Genomic DNA, 22705 nt, shown 5'->3' with positions numbered 1-22705 from the left:
TTTCCTACTGACATAAATTGTATAACTTTTAAAGTAGATAGGCAAGTGAACATAAGTACAGTTAGGACACATTTATTGTCATACCTACTACCTAATGGTTGCAGCAAACCAATAAATAGCTCCATCAAAATCTCATTAAATTTACGACTCGGTAGGTATATAGGTACCTATATATATTTTATATTGGGTATCTATACCCACTTAGAAAATGACTTGCCAGATGTTGGAATAATATTCACAGCAAGCAGACGTTATTTAAATCAATAACCACACAGAGCGTCGTTGTATCCACCGATACCATACCGATATGATCCAATCAAAATAATTGCTTCTTTTATTACTGCTCGATGTGCCTGACTTTCGTGTTTAACCAAATGTATTATTGGTGCCTGTATTCCAATAGGTATGTTGTGATTTTTATTATATTTAAGTGTACCTATACTTACCGAATTTTAGTTTGCTGATTTATTAAAATTTGCCATCATATGTAAGTATGCATTATGTATAATACTTAGTTTCGTTGAAATATTGGTACCTACCTATATACCCATTAATTTGGATGTAAAATGTACCTATCTAATAAAATAATGATTAACGATGCTAATAACAAATTAAAAGCTTATACATAAGTATAATAGTGGTCAACCTAAAGTAGGGTAAGTACCTATTAGTATCTTTTGTGATTTTTTAAATAAATACTATTTTGAGAGTAGTATGGGTAAGTAGGTAGGTACCGGAATTTCCTGTTCTATTTTGCCACTTCCTAAACGATTTTCTACGACAAATACCTTTGCCTTTATATAACTAGTGTTTCTGTATAATTTCCGTGTAAATAAATTGTAAGATATTATAAATAATCAAGTTTTCCTTGGGTTTAAGTGTTGAAATATTTACTATATTTTAATTTTGTTGAATGGAGCCAACATGTGTGACGATAGGAGGTGTGAGTAGAGAGTATGATTTTAATTGTTGGTCCGGTCAGGCATTACATTACGTATCTACTACCTACCTACCTTCAGTTTCAGTTTGAATTATCTTAAAGTATCTCACTTATCGCAATAAAAATAATTTAATGTGATTAGGTAGGTAGGTAGGTACAATGCAATAAAGTTATTTTTTTATACGTAACTAATACCATTGTCCTAATAAAAATATTTATTTAAATGCAGGGACGGATCAACATGACTTATTTTAAATTAATTCTTGTGCTAAACTACCTAGTTAGAGAACTAAGATTTTCAAATAAAGGGAAAGTAGGCTATATTTACTTTTCTACTACTTACAATAAGTAAATAGGTTCGATAGCAGGATAAATGGCTACCTACATAGGTCTATGGCGTTACTGTAATATACATTTGAAATTTAGGAGCAAACAAGCAAAATTTCATACTAAAGGAGGAAGACTAAACTGTGACCTGTTTAAAAAAAACGTTTCGGGGCGCCATCTATAGGAAAAAATATACCTATTGGATGAAATATATTGTTTTGTAATTACTTGTAAAATATAGCAGACTTTCCTAATTAAATAAATCTTAGATCAAATCAAAGATAACTATTAACTACATACTTACATAATTTAATAATATTCACAGAATGAGCTTCATACTTTTTATCTCTAATGAACCAAAAGATTATAAGTACCTGCCTTAAGTATTTATACCTACTTAACTACATTATTTATTTCTTGTTTTGATCTAAGATTTCAATGTTTATTTAGGTGCCTGAGAATGTAACTGCATTTGTATAATCATGTACTTAGCAACATTATGTAGACATTATTTTAATACAATAAACTTTGGCACTTACAAATTTAGTTTTGCTTATTAATCTTTTACAGTTATTAAGCGTCAAATCAAATAAATCTATAAAATTAAATTTTCAAATGACCACTTAGTATTTGTTTACACAAACAGGGCAAAGTTAGACCTTTTCCTAATGTCTAATGTAATGTATTTTATTACTGATAGCGATTTTTTAAAGGCAACCTTGTATTATTGTATGTAAATAAAAACGCAAGGTACAATGGTAAATATGTGTCAGGTAGCGTAGAAGGCAGTGCAAATTTAATTTTAATGTATATTATACATGATAAGAAACAAATATTATGATACATAATTATCATCATCAGACAGTAGTTTCGTCCACTACATTCAAATATGTACTTAGATCTTCTAAGCAGCGCCATACTCTTCGGTCCTCCTACGGTCGCTACCACTGGTCACTATTTCAATTTACCTGCACGTGTTAAAGTCAGACTGTTTATTATATCGGGTTCGTCGTCTCAATTACTAATGAAATTTCAACAGTGCTAGTCCTACCTACCTATAGATAAGTAGTTGTATCTCGTATTGCGACAGCGAGGCGAGCGGCCGTGGTGCGCGCGGACAATACAACGCCTGATAAGCGCGCCGTGACGTCACAGCTTTCATGACACTTCCACACAATGGCCTGCTGATGCATACCGAGCTAGACACCTTCGTTTTCCCTTCTGTATTATAAGTATATAAGTACGAGGAAGGATCGAATAAATTGCATATTTTACTACAATACTTTAACTTAAATATTGACCTACTTACTGTGTGACTTTTCCCTATTAGTTTAGCTGAGTGTTTTCAGAATATCGAAACTAAAATAATAATCGGAGATAAAATAATAAATATCATCAAGTGAACGAAGCCCGATCGAATCCATTGTTACAGGTATTACAAAAAGTGAGTAATCGGCGCTTACGTCATTTTATATCCAATGCTTATCAGAACAGAATTTCCCTTTATCAGCATCGATAGCAAAATTTACGTTCGATATAGTGACTGTGGGTTGATGTGCTAGTCCCAGGTTCGAATCCCGGAGACAAGATTGGAGATTATGCCAGCCTCCTTTCATCGTTGGAGGAAACACATGATTCTATATGCCGCATTAGTCACTCAGTTAAGGAAAACGTTATAATTCAACCTTCTGACAACCAGCGATTGTTCACTAAAGCGCTGCGACCATGAAGTTTTGCTTATGGCCTCCGCTCTGTAACCACAAAATAGCGAGAAAACATGGCACTGTCTGACAAACTTACATAAGTACAAAAACCTTAGGTACCGGCCATAATAATTAATTAAATAATAGAAATAAATGTGTACCTTCTTACCTATTAATTAGGCATAAAGTAGGTGATCCAAAAGTAATTGAGTGTGACGAGTAGAAAAACGCATCAGATCGATCGCGGCTGCGGACGGCGGCGGCGGCGCGACCTTGCGGGTTCAACGGCTACCCGCGCCCCCCGCGCTGCATGGAAATAAGTGGGCTTTTCTACTGATCGATATATTTTTTTGTGTAAAGACTTTCTTATTGATTTCAATTTTTTTTAAAGAAGTAGTAGTACTTACTTACCTGAATGAAACATAGCTTCGTTCGGTATTTATCCGAAAAATATGTTTGGGATTATACAAATTTATAAAACTTTCCTGACACTTGCGGTTCAAGTTACTTAAAGAACTGTGGTTAGTTTTATAGCGAGTGCGGAACTAAATATAAAATTAAAACCCCAGTTGACTACAAAAGTCAGTTTTATTCCATTTCCAAACTGGTTAACTGCGTATACACATGATTAGGTACAAAATATGGCACTTGAAACATTGTCAATGCCCTAGAAAATAGTTAAAAATAATACTGCTACGAACTAATGTTAATATTTACAAATGTTGCACGATTGTGTAAATCTATTCTAAAGCTAACGAATATTAAAATAGCTCTCTTAAAAATGTTAAAGTTGCTTCATCCCTAAGGTCACTTTACAAAGTAATAAAAATAAGAGTAAAAAATAACCGAGATATTAGTAAAATGGTGACATATTCCAACCCACGAATAGTTGCTAGTGGGAGTAAGTATTCGTAGTAACCCCTCAGTAGTGAGGTTTATACAAATTACCCATAGAGTACTGAAGAAGAAAATCGTGATTTACTGAAAATATAGCTAAAGCAAAAAAAAAACAGGACAGAAACAGAGGAAGATACTTATGATAAGTAATTTAGTATTGTAAATGAGTAATTCGTATATTCCTAGGGGTTCAATATTTTTTTGTAAGTTATGTTAGTTTTGATCATCATTATCATCAGCCCTCTATCGCCCAATTCGTTGGGCTCCTCCTGTGTACGCAATTTTTGCGGTTCTGTGCCGCTATTGTAACTGACATCAATTAGTCTTAAGTATAATAAAATCTGTCGTTGTATTAGTATAATTAAAAACTCATTAACCAAAACTGTTCCCCACTTAGGTACTTTAAATATGCCATGTAGGTACATTCATAATTAAATTGTTAGTGATATAGACGTATCACACTACATCTACGGATAAATGCACATTTTCACCATCTTGATAATTTCTACATCTATTAGCAACAAAAACATTTCATAACCATAATTTAAAACAACACCTCCGTAACAGCGCCGCCCCGTGGTCGCTCAACGAACTACACCGGTGGAGGGGTCAGCTACAGTAGACCTCTATCAATGACTTACAAAACAAAACGACTCCGCGCTGTCTAACATCAAGTGAAGCCAATTTTTTATTCTTTTAATGTGGTTCATGTCGTCTATCTTCTAGAAAGCATAGACTCGCGACCGACCAGCCTACCTGTGGCCGCTACACAAGTTCCATATCGACGTAGATAAACTCGTTTAATTAACGTTCCACCAATCATAGTGCCGTATTTATGGCGACTAGCGATATTGTATCATTTATCGACGTCGATAACCCGTGTAGCGGTAGCTGTGTGTGTATACCACAAACCCTCTACAAACAAGGCAATAGGCTTACCTAAGTAGCTTCACTTTGTTATTAGACACCCCTGAGTCCTTCCTTTTATCGTTGACCACCAACACACTTCAACCATGTATATTCCGTGACTGCATCTGCAGCTCGAAGCGGCGGTTGGTCCGCACCCCCTTGATGACGGTCCGCGTGTCGCACCTCGCGGCGCCGCGGCGCTCCCGCAGCGTCGTCACAGACTTCTCCCGCATGATCACCTGCTTGGCCGCCTCCTTCCGCACCACCGCTCCTGTGAGACTGGGCAGGGTCGCTGGCCGCTTGATGCCGTTAGAAGGATTATCCTTAGGCTGGTTCTTGATACCATTAGGTGGGTTATCTTTAGCCGGGTTTTTCACACCATTAGGCGCGGTTTCCTTGGGAGGGTTTTTGCTGGGGATGCTGAAGGGGTTGACGTCCAGGTTCAGTTTGAATCCGAACCTCGTGTAAGACTTGGCGGGCTCCGGTTTGGTTTTGGTGGGGGTCTGTGTTTTCTTGGTGTCTGCGGGTTTGTCTTTGAGCGCGCTCGTCGGGTCTGCGGCGGCCACTGCGGAAGACAAGTATTATTTAAATTCAATAACATAAGATAAAACTTGTGACAAGGCATGTAGTCAAATCGTATTCAATAGATACTTTATGTCACAAAGGTTTCCTAGCGAAACATACTTTTTATGACCCTTCTTTTATTCCATAAATAACAGAGCTATTTCCATAAGTCTCACCAATATAAAGGTACATAAAGAGGGCATATAAAACGAAAACGCAACACCTGTCATGTGGAGGTCATGAAATACATTGTAGATTGCGTCGTGGGATTGTGGCACTTGTTCCCTTGTGCATAAAGGTGTTCGCATTTCGTGCTCACATTGTTAGCAATCGATGGGGTTGCAGATGATCTTTATAATGTAGTGTGGGTAGTTAAGTAAGGTATATTAAAAAAATATATATTTATAATTATGTTATATATTGCTTCAGCGAAAGCTTTGGTTAGTCACCTAGGGTGAACGGCACCAAAGTGTCTAATCTCGATTTAAGAAAATAAAATTTTGGTAAGAACTAAAAAAAACTTAAATATTACTTATAAATATCTTAGAAATGGTAAGCTTCGGATAATGCATTATAGGGTTCAATCGACTGCCTTCCTCTATCACCTTATTAAAGGATCAGGTCAAATTAATACCTGCGCAAACGAATGTGCCCGTTCAAAATATTAATTTATAAAGATATCGAGCATTCTTAGCCCATATAATAACACTGCTACGCTTCTTTAAAATCGGTTCAACCTTTCATAGTTACGATATTTTCGGTGAAGATGTCAAAAATATTAAATTTATGTGGAAACTAAAATCATCAATCATTCGAAGGTATCAACACGTGCTTATTGGATTATCGTGATAATACATTCTGTGAATTTCAAACATTATCGGAAATAAATATTAGTGTTTATTGCATTCTAGATAATAGTAGATTTCTTGCATACTCCATTATAATCTAAATATTTATTTTCATAATCATTTTCGTGATAGATATACAGCTTGCTAATGTGTATTGAGGTTTCAAACATGTATAATAAGTATATTATGATCAGGAAAATTCAGTTTTTGGTAAGTATACAAGGTTGATTAGCAATGCGAAAAATCTATAATAAATGTATAAATACTTAGAAGTACAGAAGCACCTATAAGTAGGTATAACGCTGATATCTCACTCCAGTAGAACAATTAATAAATAAACTTACACCTACTACAAGTTTACTACAAAAAACTATGTAATTAGTATAATGCATTAGCCTAGGTTCGTAGGTAACTAGTCGTGTAAGTTTAATTGGTTATGCAGCTCGTATGAGTCACTCACACTGCACCGGTTGTTTGGTTCGTCGTAAACATAGTAAAACAGCAGTAATTAATTATTTTATGTATGTTTACGTAATACCATAACAATTTAATGTCTGTCAACCGGAAGCGCTCTGCCGAAACTATGGAAAATTACTGTTATCTATCACAACAATATCACAGAATAATAACTATACATATAGTTTATTTTAGTTAGACGACCGAATGGTGTAGTGGTTAGTGACCTGACTACTGAGCCGATGGTCCCGGGTTCGATTCCCGGCTGGGGCAGATATTTGTTTAAACACAGATATTTGTTCTCGGGTCTTGGATGTGCCCGTAAAATGGCAATAGGCCCGCCCCCTATTACATTGGGACTAACATAACACTCTGGCGAAAAGTGGGTGCAGCAATGCACTTCTGCCTACCCCGCAAGGGAGTACATTAGTACAAGGCGTGAGTGCGTGTTTTTTTTTATATAGTTAATTTACTAGGAATTGTCCCGGTAGAGTTGTTGATTACGCTCCAAATTCTCATGGGACAATATCATACAATTAGTAAGTAGCTGATAGCTGTGCGTGTTTGAGGCCTTGTGTCTGCTCCCGATGCCATTGGGAAATAGGTACAGTCAGCTACATAAGTAGCTATACACTTTTGTACCTTGTCGATCTGAAACAGCCTATCAATTTCATCCAATTCATTGACAAGGTACAGAAGTGTACTACTAGCTACTTATACAGCTTACCGTACATGTGGCCTGATGTAAAACCCGCGTGCAACGGATTTGTTGGTTTGTTAGCTTCAGGCCATTCGAAGCTAAGATAGTTTATGCCCATGACAAAGAAGCGCCCAATAAGTCCAATAACCCTTCAGCCTACCTCTGGGGCTCCGGTCCAGCACGGTCAGCTTGCCCGTGGGCACGAGCAGCTGCCGCGCGCGTTTCCGCTTCCGCTCCTGGCACTCGTCCAGCGACTCCATCTTGTGGAACTGGCGCTGGTGCAGGGCGGCGAAGTTGGGCAGCTTGCGCGCCTTGGTCTCAGACTTGGCCTTGGGCGTGGGCGGGCGCGCCTTCGAGGGTGTTGTCTGCGGGGCGGCCGTCGCTGCTGTAGAGAAAAATAATTGTTTTTAGGAAAGTATAAGCAGAGAGAGAGAGAAAATTTACTAAGTCATGGGTACACCAAACCCATCTGACGTATAAATTGTAATTTTTGTGCGTTATTCTGAGCGGCTAATCTTTTCACCAAGGTGACAAACCCTAGATCAGCTGAAGTGTTTGACAGCGACACGATTCGGAAAAGGACAATTGGACAAACCACATTCTCGTAATTCCTACTATTCCACCCATTAAAATTCAAATGAATTTGATTACATATCAAATCATAGTAATCTAAAATCTAACTGAGTCATGACAATGTTATCTATCAGCCTCATAACAACAACACTCGTCTCGGAGTCGAGGGCTCGCGATGTGACCGACACCTTATCATTATCATTGTGTAGCGGTGTAACGAATCATTCAGAGTCTACTCTGCAAACCAATCTTGTACCTATCATCATCATTCATGCAGCAAACATCAGGCAGAATCAGGTTGGCACAAATAAAACAGATAATTTGCTTGCTTTTGGAAGTTTCGGAGACTTACGACTTTAGACAGTAAAAGATTGATCTAATATGCTGGTAATTTTAATATCATGGCTGATCATGCGTGAATTCTTATAAGAAATAAATGACTGGAAAAATAGCCAAACCGGAATGTCTCATTGGAGTGTCATCTAAATGCGTCACACTATGACTCGCCAAACGAATTCTCTCTTTAGGTATACCTATACCTATCTATCTAGCTAACTTCCACAATATTTGAGAGGGGATTTCACAATATCATTGTTAGGCTTTGTTAGAGGTACCGAGCGCACACGGATAGCCAATCAAAACAATACAAAGGCAATATTGCGCTTCAGTGAACCAATTAGAGACCAGTTTTGGCTGCACCATGGATGACCGTTTCGGCCGTATCTAATGAGTGGGGCTGGCTGGGATTTCAATATCAGGATACTAACAAAAACGTCCTAGGTACACGCTGATAAATAATATGAAAATTTCGCTCACGAATAAGGCGGCAGCATGAGTACGGCCGCGGCCGTAATAGTCATATAGATTTTTTATTTTGCCCCGAAATACTCGGAGGTATAACCCCGTTGAGTCTGATTCCATATAGTACAGGACACTTGAAGCATTATATCAAATAGATTTGCCGTGTAGCCGCCTACCCTGCGTGGTCACGTGTGGCGGTATTAGCCACGGCGGCCGCGCGCTGTAATGATACGAGGAGCTAATTGCGGCAGGATGCGCGCTGGGCGGAGAATGTTGCATGGTGGACGGTAGTCTTAGGATAGACTTTGCAATAGGTACATTGTATTCCTGCCCAACAATGACGCAAGAAAGGAGTCTCAAGCTCACCCTGGGCCCTAGGCAGTCAGCAAGTTTCATACATATACTTGCTGACTGGATAATCATTTGAATGTTTTCACCATGGTGAAAAACTCGATAAAACAACCATGGTTTTAGTTTAACAATAGTCGATAAAGTAGGTAACTAAGAGTCTGGCTATTGTTATAAAGAGCCAGAACCGAATAGTGTTATCAGTTATCATTTGCCTGTTTATCGTTATACCACTCTGTATAGTCTGTATCTTTTGAGTTTTATAGAGCTGATTATCGATTTCGGCATCATTTATAATTTAAAGATATCCGCTACGTGTCATCAACCTACATATTTATATCTAATGATTAGTTCCTTATTCAACAAATAATATTGTAAAATTTTCTATTGCTCTATTAGTTAGCTGTTAAACGTTACAGAAATAGGTACTATAATTATAGTAACATGAGAAAAGAGTGGTTATATGAAGCCGTCCATGGAGGGAGAGAATGATGTGGCACTCTTTGGGACAATCCTATTTGAAAATAATATATATCTCACACACCAGAATCGGACCCCAAACTAGGCAGAGCCTGTAATATGGGTTTCGGACAGCTGATGTAATTATCTACACAGATACCTACAAACCTACATTGATAAATACAGTTATATTGTATACAATATGACCACCCAAGACCCGAGTAAAAATATCTGCCCAGCCGGGATTGAACCCGGGACCTTCGGCATAGCAGTCAGGGTCACTAACTACTACACCATTGCGTCGTCCAGCTGCACACAGCTGAAGGGGTAGCACGGGGCGCATATAAGACGTGACAAAAGTTTTCCATCGCGCTCAATCACATTGCGCAGCCTCAAGAGCGATCGCGATAGATAACTTTTATCACATCTTAATAGCGCCCCGTGCTAGCCCTTCTGTTGTCTACTAGTGACGTGACATACCTGGCGGGGCAGCGCGCGGGCGGGACAGGCGCTCCACGGACTGCTCGAGGCGGGTGCGCTTCACGCAGCGCTCGTCCGCGTCGCCGTGCGTGAACGAGCGCTTGCGGCCGGCCGGGCGCGGCGCCGGGCCTGGAGAGGGGGTAGGCATTAGGTGAGGACTCAGGATGTAAGTTATGATAGAACAAGACAATGGTCGTATTGTTGGTGCCAACAGATGAAGGGCTAGTGGAGTAACTCACTAATTAGATATTTTGGTAAAACCATAGTAAGGCACTCCAGACTGTGTGTAAATAAATTAGGAATGTTTATGTGAGCACCTGCGAAGGTGCAAAAATTACCAAAAATAGTATTTATAAAAGAAAAATATACAAAAACAGTCTTACCATCTTCAAACAAGAAGCTCTTATTAGATCCCTTCATGCTGGACTTGATGACCTTGCTCTTGCGGTGCGTGTCGAGCGCGGGGTGGTCCACGGGGCTGCAGAACGCCACGCGCGCGCGCGCCGGGCCCGCCAGCGACGTCGGGTCCGCCAGCGACGACCGACGCGCCTTCTCTATGGACCGCGTCACGTTCAGCAACACACTCTTCTCTTTACTGGATGCTTTAGTGTTGGAGTGGAATGGCGTGCAACCAGGAGACGGCAGAGACATCTTTCTTTTTATGGGAGTTCTCACAGGTCCAGTGGATGCCCTAGGACTTTTCGTGTCAATGATGATTGGGTCAGGTCCGTCTTTGGTAAATGTTCCTTCTCGCTGCAGAGCTGGTGGGGACACTGGTTTAGATGGCTGTGGGGTGTCTTCAGACAAGTCTGAAGTCTCCATGGAGCTCTCAATAAGCACCGGGGTGGCATTCAGGATGTTCTCTGTGGTGGAGTCATCGTCTGTGATGCTGATTCGGGATATGTTTTCATTTGTTTTGTCAAATGTGGAGTTAACAATTTCATGTGAGTTGTCTGAGCTGATGATGGAGGATTTGGAGACAGAAGACAGTTTGTTAGTAGTTTCAGTTTTGTCAAAAGTAGAGTTCAGTTTGGTGTCCAAGGTTTTGTTGTCTGATGATTTGTCAAATGTTGTGTCAATTGATTTTTCTGTTTTCTTTGTAGTGTCTGATTTATCAAATGTGCTGTTCTGGACCGTGACACTTGTAGAGAGCTTCTCAGAAACATTAGAAATGCGGAGAGATTTGCGTTGACTCTTGCCTTCCTTCTCAAATGTTGTATTAGCCACAGCTTCCGTTGTTGGTTCATCTTTATCAAATGTTGTGTTTACAACTGGTTCATGTGTTGCTGCTAAGTCTTTATCAAAGGTGGTGTTCAGCAGCACCGGGACATCGCCAGCAATGTCAGCCTCTGAGCTTTTATCAAAAGTAGCATTTTTGTTGTTTACAACACTTGACTTTCTCTTCCTCTTGGAGGAGTTGAGTTCCGGTCCTGGCTGGTCATCGCTTACAGACAGCTTGTCTTGTTCTACTTCAGCTTCAGAAGCCCTCACAGCACTGGAATTTCTTTTCCTCTTAGATGATTTCTCTGTGGATTTAATTTTTTTACCTTGAATACTAGTCAACAGAGTTTCAGAGGCTTTTTCAAATGTTGAATCCAGATTTTTGGAAACTTTATTTTCTGTTGTAGTTTTTTCAAATGTGCCATTAAGTTTTGTAGACTGATTGTCAGTCACACCATTGATGGGGCTGCCAGCAGCACTGTGGAATGACTCAATGGAAGTATTTGTGTTGTTGAGGGATTTCAGTTTCCCGCTGGGTTCCTGTGGGACAACTTCTTCAATAGTCATGGAGGTGGAGTTCCTTGCTCCCTTCTTCTTCTTCTTACTCTTCTTTTGTTTTGGCTGCGCCTGCGCCGGTTCCACCTCATTTTCTTTTTCTTTGTCGACAACTTCCTCAATGTTCACTTTTTGCTTATTCTTCTTACCTTTCTTGGTTTTTTTCGTGGGCACTTCGATGACGCCGGCGTCAGGGACAGTGGAGTCCGAGTGGGCGTCCTCAGCGGGGTCGTTGAACCGCCGGGTGCGACGAGTTTTCCTCACAACTGTATTCTTCTTAGATTCACTGTCAGAGGTATTTGTTGTTACATTGGCATCTTGCTCTTTTAGCGCGTTCTTCCTTGCTGTCCGCGAGGCGCCGTGGTCCGCATCGGCCGCGGGCGCCGCAGCCGTCGCTTCAGCATCCTCGGATGGGTAGCTCACATAATTCTTTTTAACTTTAGGTAAGCTGATGTTTAAAGCATCGCAGTTTTCCTTCAAACGACGGCTCCTGGTCGCTCTTTCGATTTTATTATCTGCATTTCCGTCCCCATTAAGTATGTTTTCGTGAAAGGACTTGTGTATTCCTGAAATATTACAAAACATGTTTGGAGTTGAATTGAATAACTGGTGAAATCGGTACTAAGTCACAGATATGAATACTCACGTTTTCCCGATCTTGTAGACATGTTAGTAGAAAAATGAGCCACAGCAGCCAAACTTTTTAAGCCTTTATTTTATTAAAGTATCATGAATTACAATTTCAGTTCAGTAAACACGTTATTTTTCAAATTTCCAAAACAAACTTTGACGGTTGAGTGACTGACGTCACTGACGCAACAATGACGTTTTGATCATGGAGAAATAGAATAACTTCTTCTACCACTCAGAAGAAGCATTTTAGGCAGTTGGAGTCGGACAGTACTTCAGAGGACTCAGGACTGCCGGTAGTTTGTTAGTTAATTATTATTTGAAGAGAAAGGTTAACTGCCCCCGTATTTTGTAACTTTTTGAGAGTTAGCAACCGGTGATAATTGGTATCAACTTAGAGACTTATTAACCGAAAACACGAAAAATCTTAGTGAAAGAAATATGCAAGAAGCCTACCAATATATCCTTACATTCAACATAAACGTCTGTGAAATCAGATAAGTCAGTAAAAAGTCATTAATTAATAATGTTCTAAGTTGTCAGCCATTTTATACCAACCAACCCCACTCGGAGTTACACAATACGGGGGCTGGTAAAGGTAAGGTTAAAGATTTCACTGCTAATGCCTACTTACCCCGCAAACCTCGAAATAATATCGGCATCGCTGTCGCTTCGCTCCTTTGTATCCAAACTTCGCGAAGAAGAGTCCATTTAAATTGTCTTTGGAAGAGTCTGTGGCCTACATAAAAAAATATAAATTAAAAAGTTAAATGACGTTTTAGTTTGTCTATGAATTTGGTTAGATTAGATTTGACGACAAACGGAACGAAAAGCAAATTGATCAAACTTGTAAACTTGATTCTCGCTTTCGTGTTGTTGTTGACTGCACGTGGTTTTGGATTTTTTCAAATTACAGCCATTATTAGTGTTTTCCGACCGAGATTGTGTTGTTCTGGTGTTGGTTTGTGTGTCCTGTGTCTGGGTAAGTAGTAGTTATTACCTATTTCTGCTCCATCTGGATAATTCCAGATGGAGCACGACGTAGACCGCCCCCCGGACCCGCCGCCGGACCCCGGCCCTGCTCCTATTCCTCCTTCTCCACCACTCTTCCCTGAAACCCCTCAGGAATCAAGCCGTAAGCGCCCCCATGAGGAGCCAATTACTGACTCAGGAAAAAGAGTTATCACGGACCCAGAAATTGCGTCTGCATCCATCCAGTCGATGTATACGCACCCTAGCCTCAACGAAAACAACAAAAGGTACGAATTGCAAGATGTAGGACCATTTATTGTCCACGTTTCGAGACTAGAGTCATCCCCCTCTCAAGGTACTTCCCTAAAAGCTATCAAATTCGGCCAGTTTCTACATAAAAACAAAATTGCCAATATTACCCGTGACGGAGTTAAAGTAGTCGGTCGAAACAGAGTAGCTGTCGAATTCTGCACTGCAGCTGACGCAAACAAATTTATGCAAGATCCACTGCTCAATGAAAATGGATACAAGGTAGGCATCCCAACATACAGCATCACCAGGATGGGTGTATGTAAAGATGTTCCACGGGACTTGTCAATGGATGAATTTGTGAACTCACTTGATCTTCCCCAAGGTTGTGGTCATGTGCTAAGAGCAAGGAGATTCAGTAGGAAGAATAAAGACAGTGATGGAAAGGTTTCCTGGATTCCAACTCAAACAGTAGTCATCACTTTCAGAGGTCAAGTCTTACCAGAAAAGATTTACTCGTACAAAGCGACAGTCATTGTAGAGCCTTATAAATTCCCCACCATCCAATGCAGAGCTTGCTGCCGTTTTGGTCACGTGAAGGCACAATGCCGTTCCAAGCCCAGATGTTACCGTTGTGCTCAACCACATGATGGTGAAAATTGCACCATATCCCAAGAAAATGCTTCATGCCTACACTGCTCCGGCAGGCATTTCTCAACAAACCTAAACTGCCCTGAGCAGTCTAGGCAAAAATTTGTAAAATTGATTATGTCTCAAGACAATATTTCCTTCTCCGAAGCAAACGCCAAGGTCCCTAGCAGTAGGAAACCATACGCAGAAGTTGCCAAATCTCCATCTTCTACACAAAATTTACCATCAGCCTCTCCCCCATCACAGACCACCTCATACAGGAAAACGGTATTCACCCAAAGGCGTCCCCATGCCCCCCTTGGTAAGAGCTATGATAAGCAAGCTCACAACAGCCTAATTGCTGATGTTTCATCTTCTCTTCCTAATGGCTGCGCCCTCAATAATAACTCTCCCTCTTCCTCTATTTCAACATCTACACTCCCAATAACTCCTAATGATAACCTTCTAGAGGTATTGATTTCCTCAATTATATGCATCGTATCAAAATTCAATGATACAACCCTACCGCCCAACGTTGCCAATAAACTCAAACTTCTCTACCATTTCACAAATGGCTCTGACACCAATCCTTCAGTGGAATGCCCAGAGTCTGAATCGTAAAAAATCTGAACTTTTACTCTTGATTGATAAACTTCAACCTGTCGTCGCTGCCGTCTCGGAGACATGGTTCTTGCCGGGTTCCCGATTCCGGGTGCCAGGGTACTCCTGTTTGCGGGACGACAGAGACGACGGGTATGCAGGCTGCGCTTTGTTTGTGAAGCGCTCCATTGTCTACTCCTCTCTCCCCATCCCTGCACACGGGTATGGATTTAATGTGGTGGCTCTTAGAGCTCTAAACATTACATTTGTATCCGTGTATTTCCCAGATCCCCATCCTTCCCTTCTCCCTCCCTTTTTTAATATTATTTCCTCTCTACCGGGGCCATTCTTGATCATGGGTGACTTTAATGCACACCATGTATCATGGGGCTCCTATCACAGTGACAGTTTTGGAATTGAAATAATAGAAATGCTTGATTCCCTTGACCTCTGTATACTAAATGACGGATCTCCTACTCGTCGCGTTCTCCCCTCTCAGAATCCTAAGAGTGCTGTCGATCTTTCCATCTGTTCTCCTTCCCTGGCTACATTAATGTCTTGGCGGGCCCTCCCGAATACCTATGGTAGCGACCATTTCCCAATCGACATCACTATATCCAATAGACCATCTTTTACTCCAAATTTTAACCCATTTCCAAGATACAAGGTGAGCCAAAAAGCGTGGCAGAGTTTTGTTGAGTCTGTCGAAAATAAAGTCAATCTGATCCCCCCTTGTTCTCCAGATAACTTTATGAACAACTATTCTGAGTTTGAAAACGCACTAACATCTTCTTCTAAGCCAACAAAATCAAAAAGACGCTCAAGGGTCTCCCCTCCTTGGTGGGACTCTGAATGCACAGAAGCAATTAAACAGCGAAATGATGCAGAAGATGCTTATTCGGTTGCAATGAGCCCAGAAAATTTTGTTGAATATAAGCGTTGTGCAGCCCGTACTAGAAGGCTATTATTAAAGAAAAAAAAGCAAGGTTGGATCAGATTCTGCGAAAACCTCTCTCCTATGACTCCTGCTTCCATCATTTGGAGACAAATAAGAATATTTCGTGGGTCCTTAAATGTACAGAATGTGTTGTCCAACGATCCTGCGGTTTGGCTGGATGATTTCTCTGACAGACTGGCTCCACCATTTGTTCCAAACTTTGATTATCTTCCTCTGCCTCCTTCTGTTCTCCCATCCTCACATAGTTTAGACTCCCCATTCTCAATTGAGGAATTGGAATCTGCTATCCATGGTTTGAGAGACTCGTCTCCGGGCATTGATGGCATTCCATATTCCTTTATCTCTAAGTCGAGCTCCAGAGTCAAGCATTTCTATTTAGAGTTAACAAATTATTTCTTTGAATATGGGGCTCTCCCTGATTCATGGAAAAAACAGATAGTATTGCCTATTTTAAAACCCGGCAAAGATCCAAATGATCCCAATTCTAGACGACCAATAGCCTTATCGTCTGTTTTATCTAAGATAACGGAACATATGATCAAAACTAGACTGGAATGGTTGGTCGAAAATAGAAACCTCATAGCTAAGTCTCAATACGGATTCAGAAAGGGTATGGGTACACTAGACAGTCTGGGTATTCTGGTCACAGATATCCAGACTGCATTCAAAAGGAAAGAATATCTGGTAGGTGTTTTCCTCGACGTGGCTTCTGCGTATGATAACGTTCTCCTTCCAATACTCAGGCAGAAACTGCAACATCTGAGTATCCCTGAGAGGCTGACCCGTTTAATATGCAACCTCCTCGCGGAGAGACTTATTTATATTAAGTGCCCAAATTCATCCATTGACAATCCTAAACTTGTATGGAAAGGACTTCCCCAAGGTTCAGTATTAAGTCCACTCCTGTATAACATATACACTCATGACCTGGAACAGTCTGTAAACTGTTTTTGCGAAATTTTGCAGTATGCCGATGACATAGCGTTATACTTTGCTAGCCCATCAATAAGCGAAGCTAATGTTTCTCTGAACCTAGCCATGAGATATCTAACTGACTGGTTGCACGAGCATGGCCTTTCATTATCTGTTGCCAAGTGCTCCAGCGTGGTATTCACCAAGAAACGGTATGTACCAGATATTGAAATCGTTGTAGGTGACGATGTAATCCCTGTTGACAACAAGGTAAAATTTCTAGGTGTTATTCTCGACACACGCCTAACAGGTGTTCCGCATTTAAATTACGTCGCTCAGAAATGTGAAAAAGGCGTTAACGTCCTAAGATCCCTGTCTGGAGTTTGGTGGGGTGCTCACCCCTATACTCAAAAACTAGTATATAACGCTGTGGTGCGCAGCCATTTAGACTATGCGAGTTTTATCTTAGACCCTTGCAATAAGGCTGCTTCAGAAAAATTAAATAAACTCCAATATAAATGTCTGCGCATTATAACTGGTGCCATGAAGTCTTCCCCGACCAACGCTCTACAAGTGGAATGTGTGGAACCTCCCCTCTCTCTCCGTAGACAATTTCTATGTGACAGATTCTTTTACAAGATCTGTCAATTTACCTCTCACCCTCTCCTTTACAAATTAGGTACCCTTCAACATCTATCTACCGCTCAGATCAATCAATCCCCATTAACAGTCCCACTTCTGCTGAGAAGCTTCATCAGATTCTCTAGACTTCCCAACACGACAGTGACGTTTCTCTCTAACCCTATGTTTAGCACCTCTTATGACGCCCTTACCTTTCAACCAAATATTATCACCGATTTTGGTGTGGAAAAAGATTCTCCTGACGCTGACCAAACCTTCAACTGTTTGGTAAGTAAAATGTTTTCAGATTGGTTATGCATATACACAGATGCATCCAAACCGTCAGACACTAGCGACACTGGCCTGGCAGTATGGATCCCCAAATTCAAGATTATCCTTAGTTTCAAACGCCCTCCCGAGTCTTCTGTCTTCACAGGTGAAGCTACAGCAATCTATGAGGCCCTGCTTTATGTAGAGTCTCATAATCTTCAAAATTCCATTATCTTTTCTGATTCATTGAGCTGCTTACACGCCATAATTTCATTCCCTTTTCGAAGTAAATCCAAATTCCCTATTATATTTCAAATTCGAGAGTGTTTACACCGCTGCGTTACCCGTGGCATCAATGTAGCTGTGGCTTGGATCCCAGGCCATAGCGGTATTGTCGGTAATGAGCGCGTAGACTCATATGCCAAGAATGCGGTCCAAACTGGTTTGCCGACTCATTATAAAAATTTTGCCCATGATCTTGCCTCACTTGCCAAGCCAAGACTTGAAAAATCTTGGCAAAAATCCTGGGATCTTTCAAAATCAATAAAGGGAAAGCATTATGCTGATATACAACCAACAATACCCAATAGACCATGGTTTTTTAAGTCTAAGCATATTGACAAACGCACCACATCTACAATCTGTCGGCTGCGATTGGGCCACGTGTGTAGCCCAGTCCATTTGGCTAAGATCCGGGTCCGTGATAGCTCAATTTGCGACTGCGGGACGGACGAAGGCACAGTAGAACACCTACTCTTCAGTTGTCCAAAACTCCAATCCTCGATATACGACTCCCTACCTCCTTCAATCCCTCGTCCTGTTAATGTAAAGTGTCTACTAACCTATGTCCATTCCTCATTTGTAAATATTTTATCAACTTTTCTTAAAACTAACAACATAACACTCTAACAGTCCTCCCCTCCGAAATTAATAATGTAAATACATGTGATCGTTATACTAACATTAATCTACTAACTTTTGTTTGTGTTGTCTTGTTTCAGAATATTCATTCTCTGACTGAAATACATCAATCCGTAAACAAGGCTAAATAAAATAAAATACCATGCAATCTCCAACACATGTTATTGGCGGAATTGACAGTGTTAGTCACACACAGTCAGAGAGCCACAAAAACAAAAATTGAATTGAATTGAATTGTAAACTAGAATAGAATTACAGTGTTAAATCTTTTGTTACTCCTGCAGTTGTATTTACATTTATGTATGTTCAAATGAACACTACATACAGTTCATCTTTGGAAAGATAATGCTCTGGCGCTAGCATTTCTCTCAAACTTTGCGTCAACTTGTTCCTTGTTTGTTATGTCCAGGTTGTGAGTCAGTGAACAAAAAAACAATGGGAAAACAGTGGGTGAAGTGTTCCAGCTACATAGTGTTGTTAGTTTTAGTAATGAAGTTGACTAGCGGCGACCGCGGCGACTATATCGGGTGCTACCGGGCGCGGCTAGACGAGCTGCTGAACCCGCACACCGGCCAGGCCGTGGACGAGTGCCTGTCCGCGTGCGAGGGACACTACTACAAGTACGCGGTCATCGGCAACGAGTCCACGTGCTTCTGCGGCAACGTGCCGGGGCAGTTCCGGCTGGCGGCGGACGCGTGCGACACCGCCTGCCCCAAGAACGCGACGCAGCGATGCGGCGGCGGCGGCGGCGGCGCGGCCAGCGTGTACGACACGGCGGTGGCGGCGCCGGGCCCGCCGCGCGCGCTGCGCCTGCTGGCCGCCACGGAGACCACCGCGCGCGTCGCCTGGACCGCCCCGCAGGCGCACTCGCAGATCTCCGCCTACCTGCTGCAGGCCGTCGTGCTGTCCACCTACGCCGACTACACCCCCATGCCGCTGCAGTGGAGCGTGCCCAACACCACACTCAAGTCCGAGCTACCCAACCTGCAGCCCGGGTCGGTGTATAACATTAGTGTGGCTGCTGTGAATGAAGATGAGGAGGGCCCCAACATCACCATTAAGGTGGAAACTGAAATAGGAACCCCAGATCCTAGCCCCCCTGATGTTGTGATTAGGGAAAGGCGAGGAAATGAAATGAGAGTACACATCCCTGAAGCTAAGAATGTGAATGGTCCCGTGTCCATGTACAGGATTGTGGTGTCCATCGAGCTGGACCAGCAGTGCTACCTAGTAGAGAACCTTGGCAACTACTCACGCGCACAGGAGCTGGGGCTGCCATACTACATCACGGCTGAACTTGACCCAGATGACATAAAAAATGACTTCATTATTGGAGATAAAAGCACATATAATGGGTTCTACAATGCTCCTCTTCTATTGACCAATGAGATTGGAGTCTTCCTAGGTATAGTCAGTGAGAAGAACCATGTGAAGAAAATAAGATATTCTGAATCATGTAAGAAAATTATTCTGAACATAAATGAGCCTGAGGAAGTCTCCCCCATGGTGGTGGCGCTGGGCGCCGGGATAGCTATAGGAGTAGTTCTCTTGTTGATTGGTATTGGACTCCTCATAATACTGAGGAAAAGGATTCATCTGACTAGAATACAGCGCGGCTCCCAGTCCATGCCACTGAGCCTCAGTGAGCCGTGCGTGGAGATAGAGAATGCAGGGTTCCTGCAAGAAGAAGATGAACGAGTGGACTACTACGGAAACATCAAGAGGAACTTATGGAACATACCCAGGAACTTGATAGACATTGACATATCATGTGTAGTTGGGCTTGGCAGCTATGGAAAATTCACTAAGTGCAAAGTACAACAACATGGTGGCCTCACTCCCGGGCTGGTTCAGGTCATCAATGACAGAGAGATGGAGAAACAGGACAAGAGGCTGATGCTGCAGGAGCTGGACCTGCTCATCAAGACCAGCGAGCATGAGAATGTCATCTCCCTCATTGGTATCTGTGAGACCAACACCACCCTGTTTGTGGTGCTGCAGGACTGCCGGCAGACCCTGAAAGAGATGCTCATACAGAGCAGGCACAGGGACCTTCAGAACAACAAATTCTGCCTTGTGCCTGAGAGCAGATTGCTTCAGATATGCTGTGATGTAGCACGAGGCCTGGAGTACTTGCACAGCAAGAAGATTTTCCACAAGAGGTTGTGCTGTCGTAACATAAGTCTGACGGAGGGCGGCGCGGCCAAGGTGTCCGGGTTCGGGCTGGCGCACGCGCGGCCGCTGCACGAGACGCCGGACTACACGCGCTGGACGGCGCACGAGATGCTGCGGCAGTCGCGCTTCCACGCGGGCGCCGACGTGTGGTCGCTGGGCGTGCTGCTGTGGGAGGCGCTGGCGGTGGGCGCCACGCCCTACGCGCACTCGGCGGGCGCGGACGTGGCGGGGCGCGTGCTGCGCGGCGTGCGCCCGCCGCAGCCCAGCTACGTGGCTGACGAGCTGTTCCAGGTGGCGCTGCAGTGCTGGCAGGTGGACCCGGCGGAGCGCCCCGCCGCGCCCGCGCTGCGCCGCGACCTGGCCGCGCTGGCCGCCGCGCCCGGCGCCGCCTGCCTCAGCTTCACGCACTACAGCGGCTTCGAGTTCGAACCTTACGTGCCAGAGTACGAAATTGTCTCGTAGCCTCCTTCCAAACGTGATATGGAATAGGTTTTTTTTATAATTTCTACTAGTATCTAAGTAACAGTTTATGAAACTATTTTAGAATCTCATTTTATGAGCACAAGCATACTTATAAGTTACGATAAGTAACCAAAGATAAAGGCCTTGACGTAATTCGTTAATGAAGTAGACCATAAGTTGTAAACTGTAGAGTAATGTATAACAATAAGTGTAAGTGTGCTCTTTTCAGGGACTGACACCTTACTTTTACTAACATTATATTATTAAGTAAGGTACTAATGTATTTTATTACTTAAGAAGTTTTATAATTTACACTTGTGTTCATGACATAGAATTAGGTATACTCATAAAGACTCATACTAATCATATTTTCTTGGCCATTATTATTCTTAAGAGCATGTTACCTTTACGTTTAGAACTTATTGTGTAATGTAAAGGCTCCGACCGAGGAAAAAGCTAAATGCAAAATAAGTAACATACCTGAGTAGCTTACATGCAACATAATTTAACCAAGAGATTGTATTTTTATGTGGTACATGTGTTTTATCTATACGTATCCTATTTCCTTGTCAGACCCAATGGGAAAAAATTGCGTTTCTTACCGTTCTTACCTCTTATATGTATAATATTACTTAAAAATGATTATATTATTAATATGTATAAGACAAAGGCATTTTTGCGCTATGGCTAACGTGACCATACGTCCCGCTTTGGGCGGGACAGTCCCGCTTTCAAGCTGTGCGTCCCGCTGTCCCCCGCGAGGGCAAAAATGTCCCGCTTTCATAAACAGGCCAAACGATAATTTAAATTACCTACATTTTGAAACTTCATCCCATATTTCCTTTCTTTCTTCACTTGAGACAACTATTTACCTTCTTATCACTTACTCACATAGACTATAGGGAGTAATATGAGTCCGAGTTTCACCGAGACTCCGCGAGTAACTTTGTTCAGTGACGATAATTGACATTGACTCGCTCTTGCTCTATCGTGTATATACATTTATCTCGCTCACCTACCGACTCCTAACAAAGAAGAAAATCGTGGGAGTACATTTTTTCAAAAAAGTAATCTGTATTACCTTTTATGAATGTGAAAATAACATAAGATGCACTATTGATAAGAACTTTAAATTAAACTACTCAAATGATTAAAAAAATCAAAGTATGATGTTTAAGAATTTTGTAGGGTCTGGTATGAGAACACCCAAAAATTTCGAAAAACTTTTTTCCGAATTTGAAACACCGAATATGTACCTAATTTACAAAATATTGCAATAACGTTTTATAAAAATTCAATAGGTATAATAATTAAAAACTTTAAAACCAAAACCTAAAGATAGGTGCGACGACGACCAAAGCGAGGATGAGCGTGTTAAGTGCACGTAGATATCGAAAAACAATGCGGAGCGTTTCAAATATAGAGTAAAAATATTGTTAAATAGAAAACTATTTGTTGTTAAGTTACACAACAAAGCAAAACAATTGCTCGGATTTTAACGGTGTTTAACCTTAAAAACCTTAG

The 22705-nt window shown here is 41.7% G+C and overlaps 2 protein-coding genes across 2 annotated transcripts; one reads left to right on the top strand and one right to left on the bottom strand.

Moving 5' to 3' along the window:
- Positions 1 to 4154: 4154 nt before the first annotated feature.
- LOC105381962 lies at positions 4155 to 12629 on the bottom strand. The gene is made up of 5 exons (XM_048630367.1): positions 12428 to 12629; positions 10389 to 12347; positions 9990 to 10134; positions 7505 to 7740; positions 4155 to 5341 (listed from the first exon to the last, which is right to left on the bottom strand). Exons 1-5 carry the CDS (start codon positions 12447 to 12449, stop codon positions 4875 to 4877), a joined length of 2829 nt encoding a protein of 942 aa, XP_048486324.1. The 5' UTR covers positions 12450 to 12629; the 3' UTR covers positions 4155 to 4874.
- Positions 12630 to 18791: 6162 nt separating this feature from the next.
- Positions 18792 to 21863, top strand: LOC119691064 (putative inactive tyrosine-protein kinase Wsck). Its single transcript, XM_048630243.1, has one exon. It carries the CDS (start codon positions 18980 to 18982, stop codon positions 21179 to 21181), a length of 2202 nt encoding a protein of 733 aa, XP_048486200.1. The 5' UTR covers positions 18792 to 18979; the 3' UTR covers positions 21182 to 21863.
- Positions 21864 to 22705: the final 842 nt, after the last annotated feature.

This window comes from Plutella xylostella, chromosome 25 (assembly GCF_932276165.1).
Source record: "Plutella xylostella chromosome 25, ilPluXylo3.1, whole genome shotgun sequence".
In the NCBI taxonomy this organism is placed as follows: domain Eukaryota; kingdom Metazoa; phylum Arthropoda; class Insecta; order Lepidoptera; family Plutellidae; genus Plutella; species Plutella xylostella.
The sequence above is the reverse complement of the archived record's forward strand: the minus strand, read 5'-3'. Positions and strand labels throughout refer to the sequence as shown.

Bases quoted from the DNA above. Each gene is read 5' to 3' on its own strand.
- LOC105381962 (XM_048630367.1), bottom strand. From the start codon at position 12,449: ATGTCTACAAGATCGGGAAAAC. The intron at 12,348-12,427 runs GTGAGTATTCAT...GTAATATTTCAG, and splicing joins GTCTACAAGATCGGGAAAAC to GAATACACAAGTCCTTTCAC. The intron at 10,135-10,388 runs GTAAGACTGTTT...CCCCCTCTCCAG, and splicing joins GAGCTTCTTGTTTGAAGATG to GCCCGGCGCCGCGCCCGGCC.
- LOC119691064 (XM_048630243.1), top strand. From the start codon at position 18,980: ATGGGAAAACAGTGGGTGAAGTGTTCCAGCTACATAGTGTTGTTAGTT.